This window comes from Hyposmocoma kahamanoa, unplaced genomic scaffold, assembly GCF_003589595.1.
Source record: "Hyposmocoma kahamanoa isolate Upper Pololo Valley unplaced genomic scaffold, ASM358959v1 63, whole genome shotgun sequence".
Lineage (NCBI taxonomy): Eukaryota > Metazoa > Arthropoda > Insecta > Lepidoptera > Cosmopterigidae > Hyposmocoma > Hyposmocoma kahamanoa.
The window spans coordinates 14,451,047-14,475,643 of NW_020653851.1; the positions used below are offsets into that span (position 1 = coordinate 14,451,047).

At 34.4% G+C, this 24,597-nt stretch overlaps 1 protein-coding gene across 10 annotated transcripts; it reads left to right on the forward strand.

Annotated features, from left to right (window-relative positions):
* Positions 1 to 239: 239 nt before the first annotated feature.
* Positions 240 to 24,382, forward strand: LOC113230079 (sodium/hydrogen exchanger 9). Of its 10 annotated transcripts, none has more exons than XM_026463819.1 (17): positions 240 to 593; positions 2,236 to 2,391; positions 2,839 to 2,999; positions 7,066 to 7,281; positions 9,478 to 9,551; positions 9,812 to 9,953; positions 12,231 to 12,336; positions 15,907 to 16,109; positions 16,811 to 16,922; positions 17,020 to 17,179; positions 17,798 to 17,849; positions 18,458 to 18,487; positions 19,084 to 19,152; positions 20,456 to 20,647; positions 23,329 to 23,346; positions 23,424 to 23,504; positions 24,013 to 24,382. In XM_026463819.1, the coding sequence occupies exons 1-17, from the start codon at positions 365 to 367 to the stop codon at positions 24,076 to 24,078; spliced, it is 2,067 nt and encodes a 688-aa protein (XP_026319604.1). In that variant the 5' UTR covers positions 240 to 364; the 3' UTR covers positions 24,079 to 24,382. The 10 variants fall into 10 exon arrangements, with proteins under 10 accessions (XP_026319604.1, XP_026319607.1, XP_026319603.1 ...); XM_026463822.1 differs by lacking the exon at positions 19,084 to 19,152 and adding an exon at positions 19,696 to 19,770 and having other exon boundaries at positions 23,879 to 24,382; XM_026463818.1 differs by lacking the exon at positions 19,084 to 19,152 and adding an exon at positions 19,696 to 19,770.
* The last annotated feature ends 215 nt before the right edge of the window (positions 24,383 to 24,597 follow it).

A 24,597-nucleotide genomic window follows, 5' to 3' on the forward strand; every position in this document is an offset into this window, starting at 1 on the left:
TTGACAGCTAACAGCTAGTATTAACCGATAAAGTTCGCTTGTCGTAGAATGTTCTATCTCTGTCTTGCTAAGATATATTTTTAGTAGTAGAATAGAGATAGGTATATATTACAAGCTACATTCTGTTTGTCAGGGTTACATCTTGTCATTCGCTATTTTCAATTTTCAGTTTTCTTGAGAATTGATTGGAATGGACGAAACTGTGACAGTTTTTGCGTCTGTTAATTAATTTATTACCAATATTTACGCGTTTATCAGTACAAATTACCTATGCCATAAATCTATAGATTAAACTGAGCGTTTTTGTCAAAATGCAGTTTTAGATAAAGTGTGATGTGGTAGTAGTTCCATTGCAAACAAAATCATGAACAAATTCTATGGTTCTATTGGTTTCCTGCTTTGTTTGCTAGTGTTATGTCAGGGTTCCGGCACGGATATAGCACTAGACGCGAAAGCAACCTTGCTACACCGTATCGATAGCTTGAACCTTTTAATTTATACCTGTCTTTTGACCCTAACTGTTCTTACAATCTGGGTCTTCAAACATCGACGAGTGAGCTGGCTTCACGAAACTGGCTTAGCTGTGATTTATGGTAAGTTTAATTGCATATTTCATCGTCTTTGTTGTTTTATTTGAAACATTTTTACACTAAGATGATTGCGCGTTTTTTGACCACGTGATGACCAGGGCCTTGAATTTTTTATTTTAATTCAGAAAACCGGAATTTACCTTTAACATCCTGTTATTGCTATATTTAAAGAACATAAATTCGTATTGTACCTACATGCCTTCCCTTCCCTTCCCGCATAACCAAGAGGTTGATAGGGAGGGGCATTATAAACAAAACTTATGTAAAAATATATAGGACTGTACCTATGTGCCTACAGCTCCAGTACCTATCTGGAAAATAGGGAGGGTGTTGTATGTGCACCCGGGGCGGCTCACAATGAGGCACTAGCCTTACAGAGAACCGGATGAAGTCCATGCAAACATGTTGATCCGGGGTTAGGAACTGACTTAGATGGTCCCAGTGCAGGTTCACTCTTCTCGTATGTATAGGTCGATAGGGAGGGTCATTATAATCAAAACTAATGTAGATAGATATAGAGCTGTACCCACTTGCTTATTCTGTTACAAATCAACAATAACAAAGTAATAATATATCTTACATATGCCTTATGATTTCACAGTTGAGCGTATCATTACCTTAACCAATTAGCATCCCTGCTATTGAAAACTGTGGTAAATGTTTATATTATTTAGGTACTTGATTTTCCTAACATTTTAGCCTTGAGGTCTTTAAGTTAAATGAAATGTACTTTGGTCAATGTCACACAACTGTTACACCTTGAAGTAAGAATTCATTGATAAGTTGGAGTAAGAACAATTTTGACACTATACCTACTGTATTTAACAATTACAAAGAATATGCAGTCTGATCTTAAAAAATATTTTTCGCTCAAGTACAAATCTTTCAAAAAGTAGAACTTGAGCATACAGTAAACCTCTTAATATTCCTGCTGTAATGCAAATGTGATTCTTTGTGTCTACTATACCACTGTTGCCTTCATAGGCATGCGTAAGTTGCTCCTGGGCAGACAGTTACCCCACCCAGGGAACGGTTAAAACCAATCAAAGCTAAGAGTATCTTACAGTACTTAAATTATGTGAACTTTACTTGCGAAGCTTACTTAGTGATGATAACATTGATTAAATTACTGATTACATACTCTGAAAAGGCAAATAATAATAACATTAAACCTCTTCATAGTTCAGGCCCATAACTTAGATTTTTACTGCAACAAACCAAGTTTAGCGATACCCCAACAAAGCACATTTTATGTAAATTCAGCATTGCTAATGAAATAAACGAAGGTTCAGCATTTGGTTTCTTTCACACCATTACAAATATATGGTATTTCTTGAAGCTATTTTTTTTCTTCTGATTAAGGTATTCTAGGCCAAGGCCCAACGACGTAAATAATAACAGTTACCTCTAGGCATTTCAACTTGTACAATGTTGAACACAAAATGAATTACAATTGAATTTACAATATGTTTATTTTTCAGTTACCTATATAAAATCCTTTTATTGAATATTATGAATTCTACTTTATTTGCATTCTTGTTGTGCTATGCATTATATGCCTATGACTATTACCTCTTTTAGTCTGTAGTTCTGGGAAAACTGTTAAATTTTTAAACATTAATTCAGCTTTCTTTATCTTTAACAGGACTGATAGTAGGAGCAATAATTCGCTATGCAGGCAAAACAAATCAAGTTACATACCTTGATGCACACCCTGCACCAGACACAAAGTACAACCTGTCCGTGCCACCTGATATATTACGGTTCCATTTCCCAGATAAAATTCAAATCAATTCTGGAGGTTAGTATAAAACAATATAATAAGTATGAATTGACAAGCAAACCTTAAAACTAAGTGGAAAATATTTGTCTCAGAATTGGAAAATATTTGTCTCCTGGCAAGGAGAGTGTCAACACAACTAAAATAATTGAAAATATTCCATAAATCAGAATTTAATATAAATATGTCATGTTTTCTTTTAAACAGGTCCTAACCAAGAAAAAACTAGTGTATAATTTTGTATTGTGTTCTATTATACGGAATCAAATATCTACTTCAAAATAAATAATTAAACTCCTTCAAAGTCTGTCAAAATAAGACTATTCTACAAAAATATCTTACATTTCATATTCATTTCAAAGAGCCATTGTCTATCTAAGGTTGACTGAACTCTTTATAACTTTGAGACAAACAAATAAGTAATTAAGAATAGTAAGTCTGATACAATACAGATTTTTTTTATTACAGATGCTCCAGTACCAAATAAAACATATGCATATAGCTTTAGAGGCGAAATAGTTAATTTAGAACAAAATGAAATAGATCTTAAAGCAACATTTGATCCAGAAATATTTTTTAACATTATTTTGCCTCCCATTATTTTCCATGCGGGATATTGTTTAAAAAGGGTAAGTTTCCCGTTAACTTAATACATATGTGTGCGTACGTCAGCGCATGCGTGGGCGCGTGCTTATATGCCTATACATTCCCTAGGTACAGACAACGGCACATCAGACTACACATTTTTGTTCGAACATCGCCTCCATTGCAACGGAACAAGATACGCCAATGTGTAGCTTGATGTGCTGGCATGTGTACATAGTATGAATACTTTCACAATGACCAGTTTGGGAAATGAACATTTCTAAATTGCTTTTGCGAAGGGTCTCCTGGTTTGTGCCCCAGAGTGAGTTGCCATTATTATTATTAAAGATGTTCTGTAGCGGTAGCGTATCTATTATATTAATATCGATATTAATGGAAGCAAATAACACCACGAGTAAAAAGGGTCTTTTTGTGCAGTCAAAACCAATATGAACTTGACGATCCAACTAACCAAAAATATGTGTATATCCAAGTGGTATACGTTCAGATTCCAAATGTAAACATTTAATAAGGCAGACTGTCTTTGCTACTGGGTTGATATTGGTCTTGTTTATAACTTTTTAACCGACTTCAAAAAAGGAGGAAGTTTTCAAATCGACTGTATATTTTTTTGTATGTATGCATCGTGTGAACCGATTTTGATGATTCTTTTTTGTTGGAAAGAGGGTACCTCGGAAGTGGTCCCATTTCAATTTCAAGAAAATATTCCACCTCTAAGGGTGGCAAACTAGGGGATGAATCCGGTTTCGCGCACTATCCGGTAACCCATTTCAATAAAACTAGGCAAATAGATGTATTTCCACGAACTTTTGAGGTCGGTTTTTTAAGTACTCTGTACAGAGATTCAACGTTTTCTAACCATACAGTTGTCATTAATGGAGAAATGAATAAAATATCCAATATCCACCGTTGACATGACCAAATTAGTCGAACAATAACAAATAACGCGTACACCTTCACGCACCAGGGGAACCCTGTATCGCGGGTGCCATGGACACTCATATAGACAACCACAAATTACACCCAAACTCACGGGATAAATAAATGTAGGCCGTACAAATACTTCCTCCGGCCCGGGAATCGAACCCGGGAACTCTGTGTAGCAGTCCAGCATGGTAACCGTTCGGCCACGAAGGCATTTTAGAATGCTAAACAATAATTTGTAAAAAAGGTACCTACACCGTAACGAGTTCTTAGCGTTTCGCGATTGTTAAACATTGGCAATGATACTATTTTAACGGATCTAAATAGCGTATGTTTGTTTTTTCAAACAAAAGAACTTTCAGGCTCTTTATAGGTCCCATGTACATTGAACATAAGTTGTCAATAGTAAGATAATTATTAATTTACAGGAAAAATTATTTTCCTTGTAGCACGAGTAACATAAAACAATTTATTTTTAATTACTATATTTCATAAAGTTCCTAATCCAGAATTAACGTTTTCGTTAGCCTAACGGTTTACATTGTGGGCGACGAACGCGGACGTCCCGTTTCAATTCCACTGTAGGACCAATTTGGGAAATGAACTTTTCTAAATTGGTTCTGGTCTGGGAAGTGCCCCAGAGTGAATTCCATTGCTCTGATACTCATAGTGCAGGGAATTCCTTAGTTTGAGACCAGACAGTTAGTGTGGTTGTCTGGCATATATTAATTAAAGAAAGCAGGAATAAATTAGACATATATTGTGTCTAAGTAACTTCTTAGCCTAAATTCCAAGTCACTCCAAGATTCAAACGATTTCATCACCTCAAATGGAAGTAGCAATTTTTGCCGATTCGCGTAACAAAACAGCCATATTACCGGTGCCTCGGAAACGTCAAAGACACAATGTGCAATGCATCTGCATCTGCATAGTTTGTCGCCACATCACGTACTTTTAATTTTTATCGATCTGCATCACCGCTGGTACTAATTGCGTCATGGAGGACCACAGTGGGAAATACAGTAACTTAATTACAAAAACATTTATGATATTTGCGGTTGTGTTTATATCAAATTATTACATCAGCTACCTTCCAACTTGTTAACAACTTCATGTTAACAAAACCTTGCGATTTTTCTTGGTATCATACTTTGTCCTTAAAAGTAATGCAATGAAAAATTATAACAATAAATAACACTTAAAATTGTGATTGTGAAAGATAGAAAATAGAATTCACATCAATGCACACTCTTTTATTGTAGCTTTGCTGTAGTCGCATGGCCCCACTAGAAATTACACTTTATTGTATTATTGAAGTGGATTCAGTATACGGTCAATAGTTTAGCGTGCAGCCCGCCGTATGTACAGACGGCATCACATCACGGTACACATTGACGGATCTTGCTCCGTTGCGTTGGTCTGGTGGCGATATTCAGACAAAAGTGTATAACTCAATGAGCTGTTGACTGTACCTTCATATTTTGTTGCGATATTCCAGCATTAGAAACGAGGTCGCGTAATATAAGAATAAGAATAAGAATAGTTTATTGCGTAAGCACCGAGACACACATGATCTTAAAATTAATACATTATTATAAACTTTAAACTAAAATACAGTACCTACAACAAAAGTTAAAACATAATTATAATGATTAAAACAAAATAAAAATAAAAATAATAAAAAATAAAATATTAAAAATGTAAATAATAAATGCGTGTCGCGGCACACGCAAACGGGATTTGCTCAGCTATTAGCTACAGGCTGATAGATTTCAGCCTGGAGCGCTGGTTTTCAGCAAACCCGATATGAGTGAAGCACGGACTCGAGCATAAACATAATATGATATAGTGCCATTGAGAACACCCAACAAAATGTTACTTAGCACTTCAATTAAATTAATAATATTAATAATATAAATAACGTAACATTTCATGGCACATTTTGATGAGTTGTAACATTGTTGAAACTTTCACCAAATGTGTATTTTTTCCTCGACGCATATACGTAACCGGTACCTAGCTATAGAGTAAAGATGGTGTCTACGACGGATCGAAGTCGCCCAGAAAATGCTTATTATTTTAAAAAGTGGTACCATTGACACATAAAATAACCATAGCTTTTAAAGTAATTTTACATTTTAAGCTGCCCGTCGCGATATGAAAGTATGTAAACCAACACATGAATGCTAAGTGTTGCTATTTTAATTACCTACGAATTACCATGATCTTCTACATACATTCGTTACGTAGTCCTTCCTATTAGAAAGAAACACCCAATTAAATATAGATTCATATTATCGTTAAGATCTACAAAATAGAAATTAACCATATTTTGTATTAATTTGCAATTATATAATAATTATATTATTAATAATTTTGTTACAATATTTTAAGAAAGTTTTACATCTGGCAACGATTCTGTCATTAAAAGAAATTAAACTATAATGTGTTGGAATAAGGTTTAAATTTAAGGGTAGGCTATTCGACAATAACTCGAATTATTGCGGCTCATCGGCCGCCATTTCTTTATATGTTATAAAGCGGATTTTTGAGAATGTGTGCGTATATTTTGATGGTAACGCGTAGATTTCATGAATGAAATAGAACTCGCCGATCCGCCGACTTACCTCGTGCTGGTTGGTATCTCAACCAGCACCGGGACAAGTTATTACGCGTTTAATAGTGATATTTTGAATAAATGTTTTTTTAAGTTGTGGGGAGTATGAGCGGTGCAACTGGTAATAGGTACGCGGAAATTTTTAGGCAAGCCGGTGGACGCCTCGCCACTGGTACTTACATATTGTTATTGTTATACTAGCATCGCGGATTGAAATCTCGATTGTGGATTATGCTTATGAAATAAAAATGACTTGCTGAACAATTCTGAATTTGAGTCACTTTTGTTTAAGCCACTATAAACACTACAATAAACACTTACATTATTTGATGTTTTTTAAGCACCTATCGAACAATGGCGCGTGCGAGGACCCTCGTTATACAACATGAACGCATCGCGAGATTATGCGGATGTATGCGACCGTACACGGTACGCGGCGGTTTGCACACATACTAGCCGCACTGCCACATTTGTATTGAGTTGCACTACTTGTCTTATAATACTATGCTGATAACCCTGTTTTTAAACCTAACAATTTGTTATTTCAGAAATACTTCTTTCGAAATCTCGGTGCGATCTTGACATTTGCAATGGTGGGCACAGCTTTATCGGCATTGGTCATCGGTTCTCTTATGTACGGTTGTGTGCAACTTATGCCGGCGTCTCTGGCCGCAAGTTTCACCTTCCTGGACACCCTTTATTTTGGAGCTCTCATTTCTCCCACGGATCCACTGACTGTACTCGCCATATTCTCGCAATTAAAGGTATAACATCAATTTAATTACTCGACATTTATATTGTATATACATATCAATATATGTATATACAATAATTCAATTTAGAGTCATACTCCAATGAGTATGACTCTAAATTGACTGCATTGTACAATTTAAAGTGTATGGTACAAACATTCTTAAAATGATGAACATTTAATGGTATTTTTTTGTAAAATAAATATTAATACAGAACATAATAATATTGTTGTAATAGTTTGTGCCCTACTGTAACAATTGTCTACATATCATGCACGAAACGCAGAACTGTAAACATCCGTTCACACGGCATAGCCCTGCACGTTTTTTGCAGTACAAACGACCTGTGAACAGTTCTATTATAATGTATACGCCACTGTTTATTTGATTCCGATTTATACTGCATAAAAACGTGCAGTGCAATGCCGTGTGAACGGGAGTAATGTTTCTTCGGTACAAGCAAGGTATGTAAAGAAAACTCGAACATGCCTTTGGTAAATGCAAAATAATAATTAATGTATTAACGTGGAAATTATTTTAACGATGATTGATAACATTTATCCTGAATTAAACTTCTGATAATGACACCATCACGTATGTTGTTTAAAGAAAGATAAAACTGCGTGCTGTTCACAACACAACCGAATTACTTGCATACACTATGTTTTTTTTAACTGGGACAGTTTGGAAATCCGAAACTAGGTATAGGAGATACAGTGAAACTGTCTTAGGCATTTAGCATTTTTTTGTGAAAACTATTTTGGCATAGTCAATTTTACGGTCATGCGCGAGTTGTGCATAAAAATGATTATTATATTTCTTAGTGCTGATCGATACAGTTCCACGAAAGGATCATTTCGATCAAAGGATATTAAAAAAAAGGGACAGCGGAAGTTGGTTAACTTTAATAAAAAGTTTTTTCATAAGACATTAATAACATTTTACTCAATATGACCAACTTCTGCTGTCCCGATTTTTTCTTCCGATACAATAAAATTACCCTGTAATTTTGTACGAATTTTTTTTATTAAATTTAACCAATTTCTGTCTGTTATACCGAAAAATTACATGAAACTGAGTCGATCATCACCAAAAAAAATCAAATTTTATTCATTTTTATGATACCAAAATTGTTTTCACAAAAAATACTTAGTTGTTTCTAAGAAAGGTTCCCTATATCTCCTATAATTTCAGATTTCCCCATACTGACCCAGTTACCACAACTGTATACTCATTGGTTATAGAAAAACAAAAAATATGCCAATCAAGGATTTAATAATTATTTCCAAACACTAGAGAAAAGATTCTTAAAAACTATTGTGACGATTGGACGTATTATATGTATAAACGTATTAGGTACCGTTAATGTGCAGACTTCAGTGAACACCGACGTTTTATTTTCATGTCAATTGAAACATAATGTTGATAAATAAACTTTTATACCCCAAATATAACACAAGCTCATTCAGTTCGCAAGTCACTCGGTAGGTATGTTACATCATTATTTCGCATTAACTCGCCCTACAATGTGCTAAATAATCGTAATTGACAAGGACATTTTATTTCGTTTCGAATCACCGATCAGAAGCCCTTTGGTCACTTCAGGATTATGGGAATATCAACCTTTTTGCAAACCAAAGCGCCATTTATGGGCACCGATCTCTTCTAAAGAGCAGTTTAGCCTACGGAGTAGTTAGCTATTAGTTACACTATGTATATGTATATATGTCTACGTATTTTAAGTTAAAAGCCTCCCCAATTGCTTAAACGGCATGGTAATATTGTGTGACTTGTTAATAATAGCATACATTAACGCGTAGTAACGAAAACCTAATGCCATTTTTTTTAAACAATTTGGTCGTATACTTGAAAATACAAATTCCATTATGTTGCCTTAACATAGTAACCCGTCTGACGTTATGGTGATATTCAAATTATGCCAGTAAATTACGAATACGACTATGTCAAATCATATATGCTGCTGGATACAAGTCTCTTCAAGTTCATTGCTGGTTGGGGATATCATGTCTTTAAAGAGTTTTTATGAACATTTTCCGTGGTGCAGATTTGCTCACGATGTTTTCCAGTTTCAGTTTTGTCAAATTAATTAGTACTGTAGCGAGCCTATATTTACGCTGTAAAGTGGCTTTAATTAGGTGAGATCAAGGACTTCTTAAGACATATTTACCCTAAGCACTATTATTTCAGGTGGATGTAAACCTATACGCCATGATATTCGGAGAGAGCGTCCTAAACGACGCAGTGGCTTTGGTGCTAAGCGGGTAATTATCGTTCGTCATTTGTTTTAATATGGTTAAATGTTTTATTGTTTCAAGCGTGCGACATAGTAACGTGAAAAGGGTCACGCACTATTGCGTTAGCTACACGCAAATTAATTTTGTAATTGCTTTAGAACAAACTAATGTCGGTAGGTAATAAATTTTATTCCACAACCTTAGGCATTTCAAACACAATTTCGACTTTCGGTAATGTAAATAAATGCCAATTTCGATTAGATAAATAATGAGTTATTTATTTACAGTGCGATACAAAACTATGAGAAGAGATACTCAAACGATGGCGGATTTGAGATCACAGCGTTCTTAGGCGCTATTGGAGACTTTATTGGGATCTTCAGCCTTTCCCTGCTGATTGGTGCTTTGATGGGCTGCTTTACTGCATTGATATCCTTTTCAATACTCGAAAATATTTATATCTAACTATATATTAAATAGAAATGGAGGCAAATCACGCGAACCCTGTAAAGATTACATTGTGCAAAACAGCCGCACTTGTGTTGACCAAATTACACCCAAACCATAACCATAGTTCTTTTAAAGTAATATATTTACGACGTTCGGTCGAAAAAATTCCTTTTGGACAATTTACCTTCACTGGCAATGACGTAGGTCATTGTTCACTGGGTTCGTGGAGCAGCAATAAGTACATTATTGCAGAGGCCGGAAAGTAAGGTACTGCTGGATGAGCATGAGTTATAAGACTTACGAGGCCTTGTATTAATACGAATCAAGCAATCACCGTTCCCGTCGAAGCTTATATATAGTGATTTTCTCAAACAATGCGAGGAAATAATTAAAGGCTAAAGAGAGTAAGATGTATAATAGGAAAAGTAACAAATGAAAATTAATATTTGACATGTTAGAACAATTGCCAAAAGAAAATGTTACTATTTTTCCAGGCACTTTAATAGCAGTCTGCTAAACTTCTGAGGATGTAGTTGAATGTGTATCGATTGCTGTATTTTCGCTGTCGTTTTTCTCGCTAGAACTCATTTTCGCGACGAAAATACAAAAAAGTAACAAATAACAAAAAATACCAAAGCACTTTGTTTTACCACTGTTTTCTTTTCAATATGTTGTAAAGTAAGCGGTACAAGTAGATATTTTAGTTTAGAGCAACGGACAGTAATTAATTTTCATAGGTACTACTTTGCATACCTTGACTGGAAGAAGTCCTTAGACTATTTCCATCCTCTAAGAAGTAGCACGGTCCATAAATGGCAAACTTTCCGTATTCGTTTTTTGAAAGTAATGGAAACATTTCCGAGCATGTTTGAGAAAAGAAATTTACTTAACGAGTTCTTAGGTTTTCGCGATTGTTACACGTAGGAAATGAAACTATTTTTCCGGATTTAAATCGCGTATATTTGTTTTTTCAAACAAACCGACGTTTCGGGCCTTTTACAGGTCCCATGGTCACGGTTGACTGAGGTGGTACAGTCTTCAACCAGTTATGTCTAATATTGATGCAAACCACCTTATTTTTTCACTATAGTTACTAATTAAATACCTTCTTTTTAATTTTACAAAGAAAACATTCCAATTTACGCTACATTAAGTTTTACAAATTATTTTATTGAATGAATTTTTATTAAGTTCAATTTATTATTAATTATTAATATAAATTAGAATAAACTAAAACATATTAATTAATTAGTACTGCAGTCTTACGTCTGTTTGGGATTTTTCATTAGAGGAAATACTGGATCCCAAACTGGTGGTACGGAGAAACCATCTTCCCTGTTGAAATTAGGATGTTTTTTAATTTCAATGGCCTCTCGCAGCATCCTGGGTAGATAACGGACTTCTTTTGCAAGGACCTGGGGTTTGTCAAACTTCATTGAATGTGTAGGTTCATGACATGCTCGCAGACTGCAGACTTGTTTACGCGACGGTGTTTGACATCAGCTAAATGTTCTTTGACGCGGGTACCAATACTTCGCTTTTTTGTCCAATATAAGAGAGACCGCACTCACAGTCAAGCTTGTAAACTCCTGCATCCTGTAAGGGGATGTTACATTTCACGGGTCTCAGGAACTGAGAAATCTTCCTCAGGGGCTTGAAATAGGTCTTGATAGATGCACGCCTGAGGACTCGTCCGATCTTGTCTGTAACACCTCTCACGTAAGGTAAGTGACCATGGGACCTGTAAAGGGCCCGAAACGTCGGTTTGTTTGAAAAAACAAATATACGCGATTTAAATCCGGAAAAATAGTTTCATTTCCTAAATTTACTTACATTTTTATTAACATAAATTTCGTTTTCATCGAAACGCCTGAATCTATAAATTATTTATACATATAAATTCACGTAGATACAAGTACCCAAAAGTAGGTAGTCTCTGTACGAGATAGACCATTGTAATCTGACCCTTGTCATAAACAAATATATCTACACTTCAAGTGGTCAACGAGTATTTGTGCAGTTGAAAATTTGACAATAAAAGATTGTGTAACCCTGTTCCATTCAATATCATAATACGATATTATGTGCAAAAACGTACTTGACTATGTTTTTGCACATAATATCGTATTATCGTAAATACGACCACAAATCTTCTCAATTGACCTATTGTCGAAGTACAATGCCTTATTATTCTAGTAGACTTGTGAACATTTCAAAAATATATATTTGCTTATTATTATCTTTAACCCTTTGCACATGACGAAGTTCACCCACGTGCGTGAGTGGCCGTTACTGGAGTCTGCGCTTTTTGTCCTTATGTCGTATGCTGCTTTTCTCATCGCAGAAGTCTGCGAGTTGACAGGTGCGTATCAATTTTAATGAAATTATGCATCTTTACGAGTATATCTTCCAACGTAAAATATACACAATAAAATCTATCAATTAATAAAATCTCATCTATCATAATTATCTGACTGTTAATAAAATATATTTATATTAAGAATCGGTCTGTAGCTCAGTTGTTCAGTTCAGAGCGGTGGCGTGCGGCGTGGCAACAGCACTGATTCGAGTCCAGTCAGATCGAAGGAATTTTTCTTTGTGTTCTTCGATCTTTGTATCAATAATAATAACAAACTATAGTTTATAGATTTAAGTAATTAACCAAAAGTGAACAAACTTCAGCTATCACTTGCAAGCAAATTAAAGACGTCGAATTAACCGGTCAAATACAACATTTAGGACTCTTACTAGATGTGTGTCGATCGTGTTCGATCGAATCAAAATGATTCGAACAACACCTGTGACCCGATAACCCGGTTGCTAGCTTGTAAATAACCTTCTTTATTTTAGAGCTTCATGGGTCATGCGCGCAATATTCGACTTTTTTATTTATTTATTTAAGGAAACAAACAGTCATCAACAGACAGGTAATAAACCAAGATTGATACACATACAGACCAGTTCCATTATCAAAACCGAATTAAGATAACGAGCGAAACAACATCATAAGCAAAAAAATAAGAATATATAAAAAAAATAGAAAAATTAAGAACTTAAATAATTTATGCTTATATTGCTTAATAATTTATGTACAAGTACTAAAAAGCAATAATAAGAATAAAAAACTAAAACATTTTACACTAAGTAATTTTATCAACACATTTGTTGTTAAAATAAAACTTCTCTTACCCTTACCCTAAAACATTGTGAAGAAATCCGGCGAATCGATGTAATTATTTAATAATTTGTACAAGAAAAACTAATCAATAAAGTTTCTCCTATTGTGTAGGAATGGAACTTTAAATTCTTTGCATGAAGTGTCATAGCTAACGTACTCTGCACCGGTCCGATAACAAAGGTTCTTGATAAAGTTTTTCTGCACTTTTTCTAAAGCATCAACATGTACTTTATAACGAGGGTTCCAAACTACACTCCCAAATTCTAAGATACTTCGCAAAAAGGATGAATACAATGTTTTAAAAGTAAGAGCGTTGCGGAAATGCTGAGAGACACATAAAATAAAACCTAGCAGTTTAAAGGATTTTGAGATAACATTTACGATATGAGAATTAAAATTTTATTTAGTGTAAAGGTTAATACCGAGATCTCTAACTTGATTAACGCGTTTGAGCATGGTGCAGTATAATTAAATAGAAAGGGTTGCTTTTCTCTTGTAAAGGTAATTACATAACATTTGGAACGATTGACGTGTAGTTCGTTGTTAGCACAGTATGTCGAAAATCCATCAAGGTCCCTTTGTAAATCAAAAGAATCAATGTTTCCAGTAATAATTTAAAAGATTTTTGTATCGTCGTCATATAACAAGTGATGAGAATTAACAAAAATGGTATTGTAATCATTAATGTAAAATGTGAAAAGCAACGGACAATGATGAGAACCTTGCGGGATGTCTGATGGAATATCATGAAAATCTGAAATACAAACCTTTAAGCGATACAGGCTGAATACGTTTTTCTACGTAGGATTTTAGCCATCGCAGAAGATATCCGTCTCAAGAGTTTATGTAGAAACATATTGTGATTTATTTTATCAAAGGTCTAGAGAAGTCTGTGTACACGGCATCAACTTGATAACCGGAATCCATGGCATTAAGAATAAAGTCCGAAAAAATATTGTAAATTTTTCACAACACTACGACCACGAAAAAAGCCATGTTGCTGTGGGGAAATATGACGCGAAAAAACAGAGGATAAGTAGTTACAATTTTTTCTAAAATTTTACCGAATATACAAAGAAGTATCATGAGGGACGAGTGACCCGCTAAAATAACGAACATATGATCGACTCATTTGACCCGATCACACTACGTGTGGGTCATGGTGGACCTGGGTTATCAAAAATGATCGACCGATACAGGTCTAGCTCTTACACATAAACACAATACGACGTCGCGTCATACATAACACGACGACGTCGTACCCTTACGAGCCCTAAGGGCTCTTACGCATACGACGTCGCGTCGTATCGTATTTATGTGTATGAGCCCTTAGTAATGAGTTTCATACGTCGTATTACTGTGGTACTCTTTTATTTTGGTCGCATGTTATTGGCTGTCTGCGTTTTTAAAGGCTGTTTTTTAGGTTGTTTTTCGTAGGTAACTTGTGATACGTGCTATTAAAGACCATTATTTAAATATAAATCTACCTTTTAGATTTATGTATTTGGTAGTATTGCAAATAGATAGTTCGAAAAGTTGTCTGTTGCCTGAAAATATCTTCATTATATTTAGAACCATTTTCATAAAGTTCATTATAATTTTACAATAAGTAACCAGGTAATGCCTCACAAAATACCTCATTACGGTTTGTTTACATTTAATTACCTAAACCTTTGTAGTATAATGGAACATTTTCACAAAAAATATATGAATATTATGGTAATAAAAATATCCCCTTCGGTACAATCGGTCTACTTTCCCGATCGGTCTACTTTCCCGATCGGTCCACTTTCACTATTCGTCTACTGTCCCGATCGGTCCACTCGTCCAAACGGCCCACTTTCCCGATTCGTCTATTTCCCATTTCGTCTACTTTCTCGATCGGTCCACTTTCACTGTTCGTCTACTTTCCCGATTGGTCCACTTGCTTCATCCGATACGTCCATTTCTCATTTCGTCTACTTTCCGGATCGGTCCACTTGTCCAAATAGTCCACCTTGCAAGTTAATAAAATGTTATGTAAGTTCATAAAATTTTACAAATTTTCAAAGGCATTTGTAATTTGTAATTGCAAAATTGCAGATTGTCATGGAGTACATTTTTTATATTTTTGATAATGATGGCCGCTTTACGTTAACCATGATTTGAAAAAACAAAATCAAGTAGACAGTTTATTTTTAACCGACTTTAAAAAAGGAGTAAGTTCTCAATTCGACTAAATTTTTTTTATATATGTTACGCGATAACTCAACGGCATTTGGGAACCGATTCTTTTTTTGTTGGAAAAAGGGTACCTCACTAGTGGTGCATTTCAGTATGAAAAAAATATTCCATCTCTAAAGGTGGTAAAGTAGGGCATGAATCCGGGTTCGCGGACTTTCCGGTAACTGATTTCAATACAACTTAGCAAATAGATGTAATTCCACGAACTTTTGAGGTCGGTTTTTTTAATATTCTGTACTGAGATTATCTGAGTAAACGCATCATTAAAGGAGACTCGGGAAAGTAGACCGATCGGGAAAGTAGACAGATTGGGAAAGTAGATGAAATGGGAAAGTAGACCAAACAGGAAAGTAGACGAATAGTGACAGTGGACCGATCGGGAAAGTAGACCAATTGTACAGAAGGGAAAACATCATAATGTTCAATCAAGTAAATATTAATAAAATAATTTTAATTTCCATAAACAAATTAATAGTTATTGTTTTTTTTTTTAAATGCGGCAGAGCTTAAAATGGAGGAATCTTATTTCAGGCGTGGTTGCGGTGCTATTCTGCGGTATATGCCAAGCGCACTACACATACAACAATCTATCATCCGACTCTAGGAACCGGACCAAACAGCTATTTGAACTGCTCAACTTTTTGGCTGAGAATTTCATATTCACCTACATCGGGGTCTCCATGTTCACGTTCCCGAAACATCATTTCGACCCTTGGTTTATTATAGCTGGATTTGTATCCTTTTAAAGCATTGTTTCTTTTTAGTAGCAGTAGAGCTTTTTGTGAACATGTTCGTTCAGGGACGAACGCCACCTTACTTATTTCTGCCGCTAAACAGTAATGGGTAATTTTCAGGTTAGTTTTCTGTACCTAATTTTGGCGGCAATTTTTATTATTTAAATTTTCTAGAAAATTATCGTGCAGTATTACTTAATATTGCCACCGAAATTGGGTAGAGAACACTAACCTGAAAATTACCCTAATGTGAGCATTAGGTGTGAAATTACAGGCACATGCGACTTGTCAACTTATGTCTCGGTGGCAGTGCCCCTCAGGTCTGCATTTTAAAGCTATGAGTGGCATTGCAAGGGCCATGGACAGGCATGTCGCTTACCACCAGGCGTCTCGTTTCTTGGTATTATAAAAAAATGCCAAAGATAATTCTAATTATTTCGTACAACAATGCAAACCATCTTTAAACAATTGTAAGTTGTTATCCAAATGTTTCGATAGTATAATAAGCTGAAAAGTGGTACAAATCAGTTATAAGAGAAGAAAGAAGATGCTTCATTACTTTCTCATACTATTAAACCTGCGCTAAACCAATCCGGGGCTAAACTTTTACTTTTGACTAAAATTAAATTTCGACTTTCCAACATAGAATCGTACATCCCTTTTTAAAGTTCAATGTAAACGTTCCTTAGCCACTAAAACAGATAACATCTACCCTTGGTCGAGCGGTGAACATCTATCCATTATCGTTCCTCTTAAATCTCGGAAGGAAACCACCGATACCAATGAATTTTCAACACATGCTGTTCTTTGCGGGTAAGAGAAATTTCGCCGGTATTACAATAGTAGCATGGAAAAATTGTTTTGCTTAAATTACTGTTATATTTTTTATCCCGAATATTATCTCGCTCAGGTCTTCGAGGTGCGATGTCTTTCGCGCTAGCAATACGCAATACGGTGTCTGAGGCGCGACAGGCTATGCTGACAACGACTTCTCTTATTGTCATCGCCACTGTCATACTGCAAGGCGGAGCTGCTACGCATGCGTTGGCTTATTTGCGTATACCTACGGGGTACGTCCATTATTTTTTATTAACAGTACTCTTATAGGTTTTTATTAGACAACAATTAATTACATGCTAAGCAACATTGTTGCCTTTATGATGCGCGTCATGTTGTGTAATATCAAATTTTATTTAACAACTTAACTTTTTATGCCATATTCCAATCCGCATCAACATTACGGGGTGTTGCCAGGTGACGCGCAACAATTGTTGGGTATTGAATAATCGGCTTTACGTAGACCTCCTATTCTATCCTCCTATCACTACTCCTTATGGAAAACTCTTTTTCTACTCCATATAGCTTCATTTAGTGCCATTTTTATAGCATTTATATATTTTCTTCCATAAAATCATATTGTAAACATATGAACTAATTTATATATTGAAATATAAATCTATTTTCGTTATAAATATAAAATTAAATCACTAAATCCGTGTTCATGTTGGCAAATATGTATATATATATAATCATAGTATTATATAACTTCGATAAACGTCTCCTGAGAAAACTATTTCAATATAGGTATACATATTATTATTTGTGACTGTACATACATAGTAGCCTATTTTCTCGTCTGTTCCATGTGCCGATGTTTCTGTTATAATAAGTAAATTATTTTATTCTAGACAAGGACAAAATGATGAGAATGAAACGTTGCCGTATCGAGATGTTCGAAGTGTAAGTATTGACAAAATATTTATATCAATCTTTTAGTCTCTTTCTATATTTAGTCTGAAGCACTGAAGTTAGCTTTCGCGCAAAATCTGTTTTACGTCTAAATTAATTTAATTAGAGCTAAAATTCAAAGCTAAACTATCCATTTTATAATATCCTTTTAGTTGATCGAAGATTACTACGTATGTAATTTTTTATTTTATATTTTAAGTTTCGCTCTTAACATTTGTGTGTACAACAACTTATAAGTTGATTTTTGGTTCATTATGTTTCTGTCAAAAAGCTCCCTAATATTACTAAAATGTATGTTTCTGCTTTCCTATTTTTTGTTTTTTGAGTCACACGCTTCTGATCTATAATAGGTCTCGAATTAATGCTTTCACTGAATTAACGAAAATTCATCAAGTTTTGTACCCGAAATGAGACTGCAAACAAACAGAACATAGTTGGTGAATCTGTTTATTTTACTCACGCTATATACCATTCATTCATTTGACGTCGTCACAATTCGACAAGACTCGTACAGTATGTAAGTGACGTCATAGCACAAGCAATGTATTGGGGCGCGCATGTCGATGATTTTATGAATAAATAAACCATTATTGTGGCAGCTGTACCAGGCCACGGACTCTGGCGGAGCGGTACGTACTTGCGTACTTAGAGCTATATCAATAGTGCTTTATGTGTGAACTGTGCAAAGATTCTGTGTTCACGGGTTAATAATCATAATCACAGTGTTAAATAAATAAAGAAAAAGATGATACGATTTAAAAATGTCGTGTCCACTAAATCTTTGACCTTTACCATGGAGGCTTATATCACACCATTATCCACGTCATATTGGGGCAATATCAGTGTGAAATTGCAATAGATTTGTTGTGAATTCGTTGTCCACGCATGTATACGTATTACGCTCTGGTAAAGTTGAAAGTGTGGCTCAAACAAAATCTATATGATTAACTTGAGTCATGCTGTATCATATACAAATATTATTACAATTGTAATTACTATACTCTGTCTATGTATAACTACTAGTCATTATTGATAAACTGCATACTACTAATAGATTCTTCCTAACTGAGATCATGGATATGACTCGCATATTTTCAGAAATTTTATTTAAACCCAATCTAAATTATATCTTCACTCGTAATGTAAATTAATCAAATTTTTCTATCGGAGTTCAGATGAATGTAAAAAAATAATTCTTCTCAATTAAAAGTTATTTCTTATCCAGCCAGCGGACATAGGCTTTGGCCTCCGAAATATGGACCCAACACAACCTACCGGCTGTGACAGAGCAGCAGTAAGGCTCATCAGATATTGCACGCATGATATTTTCTTTGCATTTTGACGATAACATATTAATTACAATTGCAAATAATGCTTTAATTGCAATTTTACTACATCGTCGATAATAACTTAATGGTTTAAAATAATAACCACCTTTATAAAGCATAATAGTGTATAAAATAAATACCTTAATTGCAATTAATGCATTTTATTACGCACGTACATATAATGCGATTATTAACTTACTAAACCATTGATTTGTCTAAAATGGTGTAGATTTTTTGTGATACAAATACACTAATTTTAAACTTTATTTGAATTTTTCGCCATTATATTTAATTGAATTACAAATCAACAATATAAAATTTAATACAACCAAAATTATCTACACCACTTTAAAACTGGACACACCAAAAGTTTTTGTTCAGTGTTCACATTTTTTTTTTTAACAAATTCTATTTTTTCTGTTATAGTAGTCAGTCGGCAACTAATGTTTCCTATTAATATTGCATGTGATTCTATTTTGATTGGTTTATTTGGTTCCTTCAATATCTAGAGTGGCCGCATGGTAGTTAAATGGGGCAAAGGCGACAATGGAGTGATTATGCCTTGGCAACTTGACTATATGGAAGTATGTAAAATGTTTATTTAGTTTATGTAATTCTTTACATAAGAGCATGTCACACGAACAATATAACGTACTTGTTAAGTGTAAATGCTTGATATTTTACAATTACGTAATAGGCGTACTTTAATAAATAGCTAGTCCATAAATGGAAATATCTTGTTTTTGTGATGAACTCATATGTAAATGAAAACTTCAAATGAAAGATTGCTCGCCTTGCACAATTATCAAATAGCAACCAACAGACACCTTACAAACATGTATTTTTTAAATATTCACAAATTTTCTATCTGCACAATTTTTTTCTTTGTTATTCAAATAAATTTAAATTTCAGCTGTCAGATATATATAGTAGATAGAGAGAGTTCACTTTGTAAAATACACTTGGGGTTATTTATTTTTTTTTTCTAAATTTTTTTTGAGCTTTTAGCTCTTAATTGCAACAGTTGCAAGGTACACAATACACGTATAGTACGACAGATGGAAAACCTTGTTTTGCATTTAGTACACATTTACCAAATTATTTTACAATTCACACCTATTTCCTACACATTTCAAAACAATTTCGTTTGAACATTTCCCTTCGTAAAAGAATATCTACTAAATTTCAAAATCCATTAAAAATATATCAGTACGAAAACAGCGGCTGATATTTTTAAATTAGCGGCTGACATTACTAAATTGAAAACAGAGTACACCCCGCGGCGGTGGCGACGGCAACACGGGGGAGAAGGCCCGTCTAGCCCGTCTGTGGGGCGCAGTAGACTCCAGACTCCTTAAGCCACTGCTGACCCATGCACGGCCTCCTCTCACAGAGACTCTGCCTAGCTTCATGGCACCCGTCGCGCGATTATTGACGACTACACACCAGTATACGCAAGGGGTATGTATTTTCCAGCATACTGTAACTTATTTTAAATTTACGATGAAGAAAAAGTAACAGTCTTGAATTTGTACGTTTTTGTCTGCAATGACAGTAAGTCGCATAGGTGCAGATGGACTAATAACGAATACACAATGTTGCTATATTGTAAGCAGTAACTAGAGTTCATTTAACGTTTTTCATTTAACGTGATAGTTTTGACCGGAATACATCTACAGACGTCAGTCGTATATTTTTAGTTACCTTTAGTCCAATCAGTCTATCAATACGTTCGTAACAGAGGAAGGCCCAAATGTTACATGTTTGTGTAATATAACTGATGTTGCAAGAGAAACTCTCAGAGCTGCTTCGTCCGTCCTCAGTGTGCTGAATGTAACTGAAATGCACGGCTCACGCCCTTACGCACCTTCAGGTCAAATCATTCAGACCAAGCTGACTCGAGACTCGACGTCTGTCGTCTAATAGATTTTTAAAAATCGCAATTCGTATACACTATACTCTTAAGTTTTTTTATTTAATAATGTAATATACTCTTAGATTAAATCCAAGCCCAAAATGTAAACAAGAGTGATGCCATTATAAAAAAAGATTTTAAGAAAAGTGAAAGTCAATATGTAAACATTATTGCAAGAAGTTTTATATTGTTCTTAAATTGTGTTCATGTACAAACAGAATATCATCAAATCATTTTATTCATCTATTTAATGAAATAAGCTCAAAAAATGATTCTGCCGCGATTTTTTTATTCTATTGGCATACTTCTGGGATACGTAACCTTTGGCTGCCCTTTTTGCTCATTCGGTTTTTTATCAACCAACTTTTAAAAAAGCAGGAGGTTCTCAATTTGACTGCATGTTTTCCATTGTATGTATGTTACACGATAACTCCGGCCTTTGTGAACCGATTTTGATGATTCTTTTTTTACCTCAGTTTCGGTACCTCAGTAGCCGTCCCATTTAAATTTTAAGAAAATATTCCACCTCTAAGGGTGGCAAATTAGGTGATGAATCCCTTTCGCGTACTGTCCGGTAACCTATCCCAATAAAACTTGACAAATAGATGTAATTCCACAAACTTTTGAGGTTACTTCTTTTAGGTATACAAATACTTTTATGCATAGCAGTGTTAATAATAATTTATTGCTTTAATATTATTATTTTAACATTTTACTAAAAATAATATTTTTTATCGAGAGTAATAAAAATACTACGTATTAAATAGTGTTAGATTACAATTAATATAATAAAAAAAAAAAATCATTTTTTGATCGATAACGATGTACAACTATCAGTTTGCATCACCACTGGACCGATCTGCAACGGCGCAATTTTGTCCATTCGGTTTCTGACGCTTATAGTTATCGAATGTGCTCTTTGCTGTATAAGCGACGTGTTGATTCAAGCTTAATACTTCCTTCCTTTTGAACTAGTTTAAAAAACTGATAGGCTTTTGGTTTATAAATAAAAATATATTAAGCATTTAACTTTTTTCGCCTGAGTAAAAACTAAAGGCTTAAAGCAAAGAATTGAAATGATAGCTACTGATATCTAAAACAAAACTATTATAGAGTTTACGATTAATCTAAAAGAAAAACTTGAGTTAATTTTTTGTGCCATGCCTAATAATAATGGGTAATTTGATGGGCCCTTCTCATTTCTTCAAATCATTATTTCTCAATTGAAAATATTCTAGGACATATAATGAGGACATGAAATGATGAGGTCACGGTGACCATGGGACCTGTAAAGGGCCTGAAACGTCGATTTGTTTGAAAAAACAAATATACGCGATTTAAATCCGGAAAAATTGTTTCATTGCCTATGACATAAAATGATTTAAAAAAGTTCTGTAAGTTATTTAACCCAAGTGTATTTTTACCATTATAATTATTAGTCGTAATATGAAGAATAGAACTTGTTGATAAAAGACCCGGAAAAAAAGGTTTCTGATCTATGAGACGTCACTTTGACAGTGACAGCTGTTTGTTTACATTTTGGGACTTCGATTTCATCTCAGGGTTATAGATAATTAGAAGTAAGACTCTGCCTCAAGGGCAGAGGCGGCTCGTGGGGGATTCCAGTAGGAGTTCACTTACCTATACATATTTTAAATAAAAAATGAAAGTCACATTATAGTTCTCCATTTTAAACAATGCCACTAAACAACACTACGCTTCTTAACAACGATTGAATAATAAGAAATTTTACAACACATAAAATGCGCGCCAAAAAAATACGGTTTTGCTTATTTGCGCGGAGCGCCGCTCAAATCTTGCTTAAATTTCCTCATACTAATCTTTTGTTTCACGTGTCGCGCCATTTAGAAATTTCTCTTTCGCACTCATAGAATTCAGAACTGAATTTTGTAAACAATGTCGGTTCATAGGAGCGCATCGCGAAGCGCTCCACTCAAGGGTCAGTATGCTATACTATATTAAAGAGAAAGTTAAAAATCTAATTGTATGTCTGTCGTTCATTAATAAAAAAAAATACTGCGGTTACTAATATAATATGAAAGCATAATTAATAAATTTATTTTGGTGGGTTGGATAGGAGTGGGAGTTCACTGCACCAGCGCTCCTTAGGACGAGCCGCCTCTGCTCAAGGGTTAAAGTTTAATAACAGCCAGGGTAAAACAATTTTATGCATTATTTAACACATTGTCGCATTACATCGTTTCAGATTGTACCAGTTTATATTGTACGTACTTTGCTTTTTAATGTTCTTTAATGGAAGTGGTAACGAAATCAAATTAAATTTTTCCTTTGCATTTACAGGACAGCACTTTACGCAGGGCAGATTCCGATTCCGACCTATGCATCGATGAAAATGCAGTGCCTACTAGTATCGATCCACAGGTACTTATCTTTATTTAATTGTGTTTTTTATTTAACCATAAACCACGCTTAAAACTGACTAAACATTGCGTTTTACCAAAAGTTGCGTGTAAGGTAGGCCATACGCCGTTGTATATACTAACTATAAATATATTGAAATTTGTAACGTTGCGTGGTTTATACGTAGTGTTTGAATCTAATATGAAAAATTTACTGTTTGTACATTTACAAGTACGACCATGCGTAGAAACACAATAAATGAACGCATTTAGTTGTATGCCAGTGAAACTCGTGGAGCTTTAATGTTTATTTATTTATTTCAGTGTGAGGAAATAGATGAGTAGCAGAAATATAATAAGCATTTATTTTATGTTTTCCTTTTCCTTTGGTTGCAGCTATCAGTTAATTCTCGGAACGGATATGGGCATGTCTAAGCTTTGTAGCATTAGTGACCATCGGCTGTGATCTAGGTGTAATATAGAGGATTAAATTAATAGGAAAATTGTTTTTTTTTTTTAATTGCACGCAGCAAATATGGCCTGGATTAGTGGACACACGGATCTCAGTAGAAGGTATCACTGGAAGTAATATCTAGATTTAGATTAATGACGTAGTTTTGATATTCCAGAGTGCCACATTTTGATGTGATTATTCACAATCTATTTGTGAACGTCTGACCAGAAATCATTTGTAAAAGATCATAAATGTAAAGACATAACTATAAATAAAAGCCATAATGAATATATTTGAATAAATAAAGTATGCACCTTTATATTTCCGGCTTCAACTTTTTAAATTGGTAATTGTAAAGAATCGCAGGAAAGTACGTTAAAAACGTTGTTTTTGCTAATTAAACATTTCAGCGCGCTTCTCTTAATTATACTGATTGTTGTAAAACGTTTGTAAGTTATTATATATATATATAAAAAAATATATAAATATAATATAAAATTTTGAAGTTGTATAAAACACTTCGATAGTATGTAATTGTTACGAAAACGTAATTGTTTTCCTGTGTAAATTCTGCTACTTACTTTGTCCTTTCGAACTTCTCTGGCATGTACAGATTGTATCAAAGTGGAAATGAAATACAGTTATCATTCTGAATCGTTAA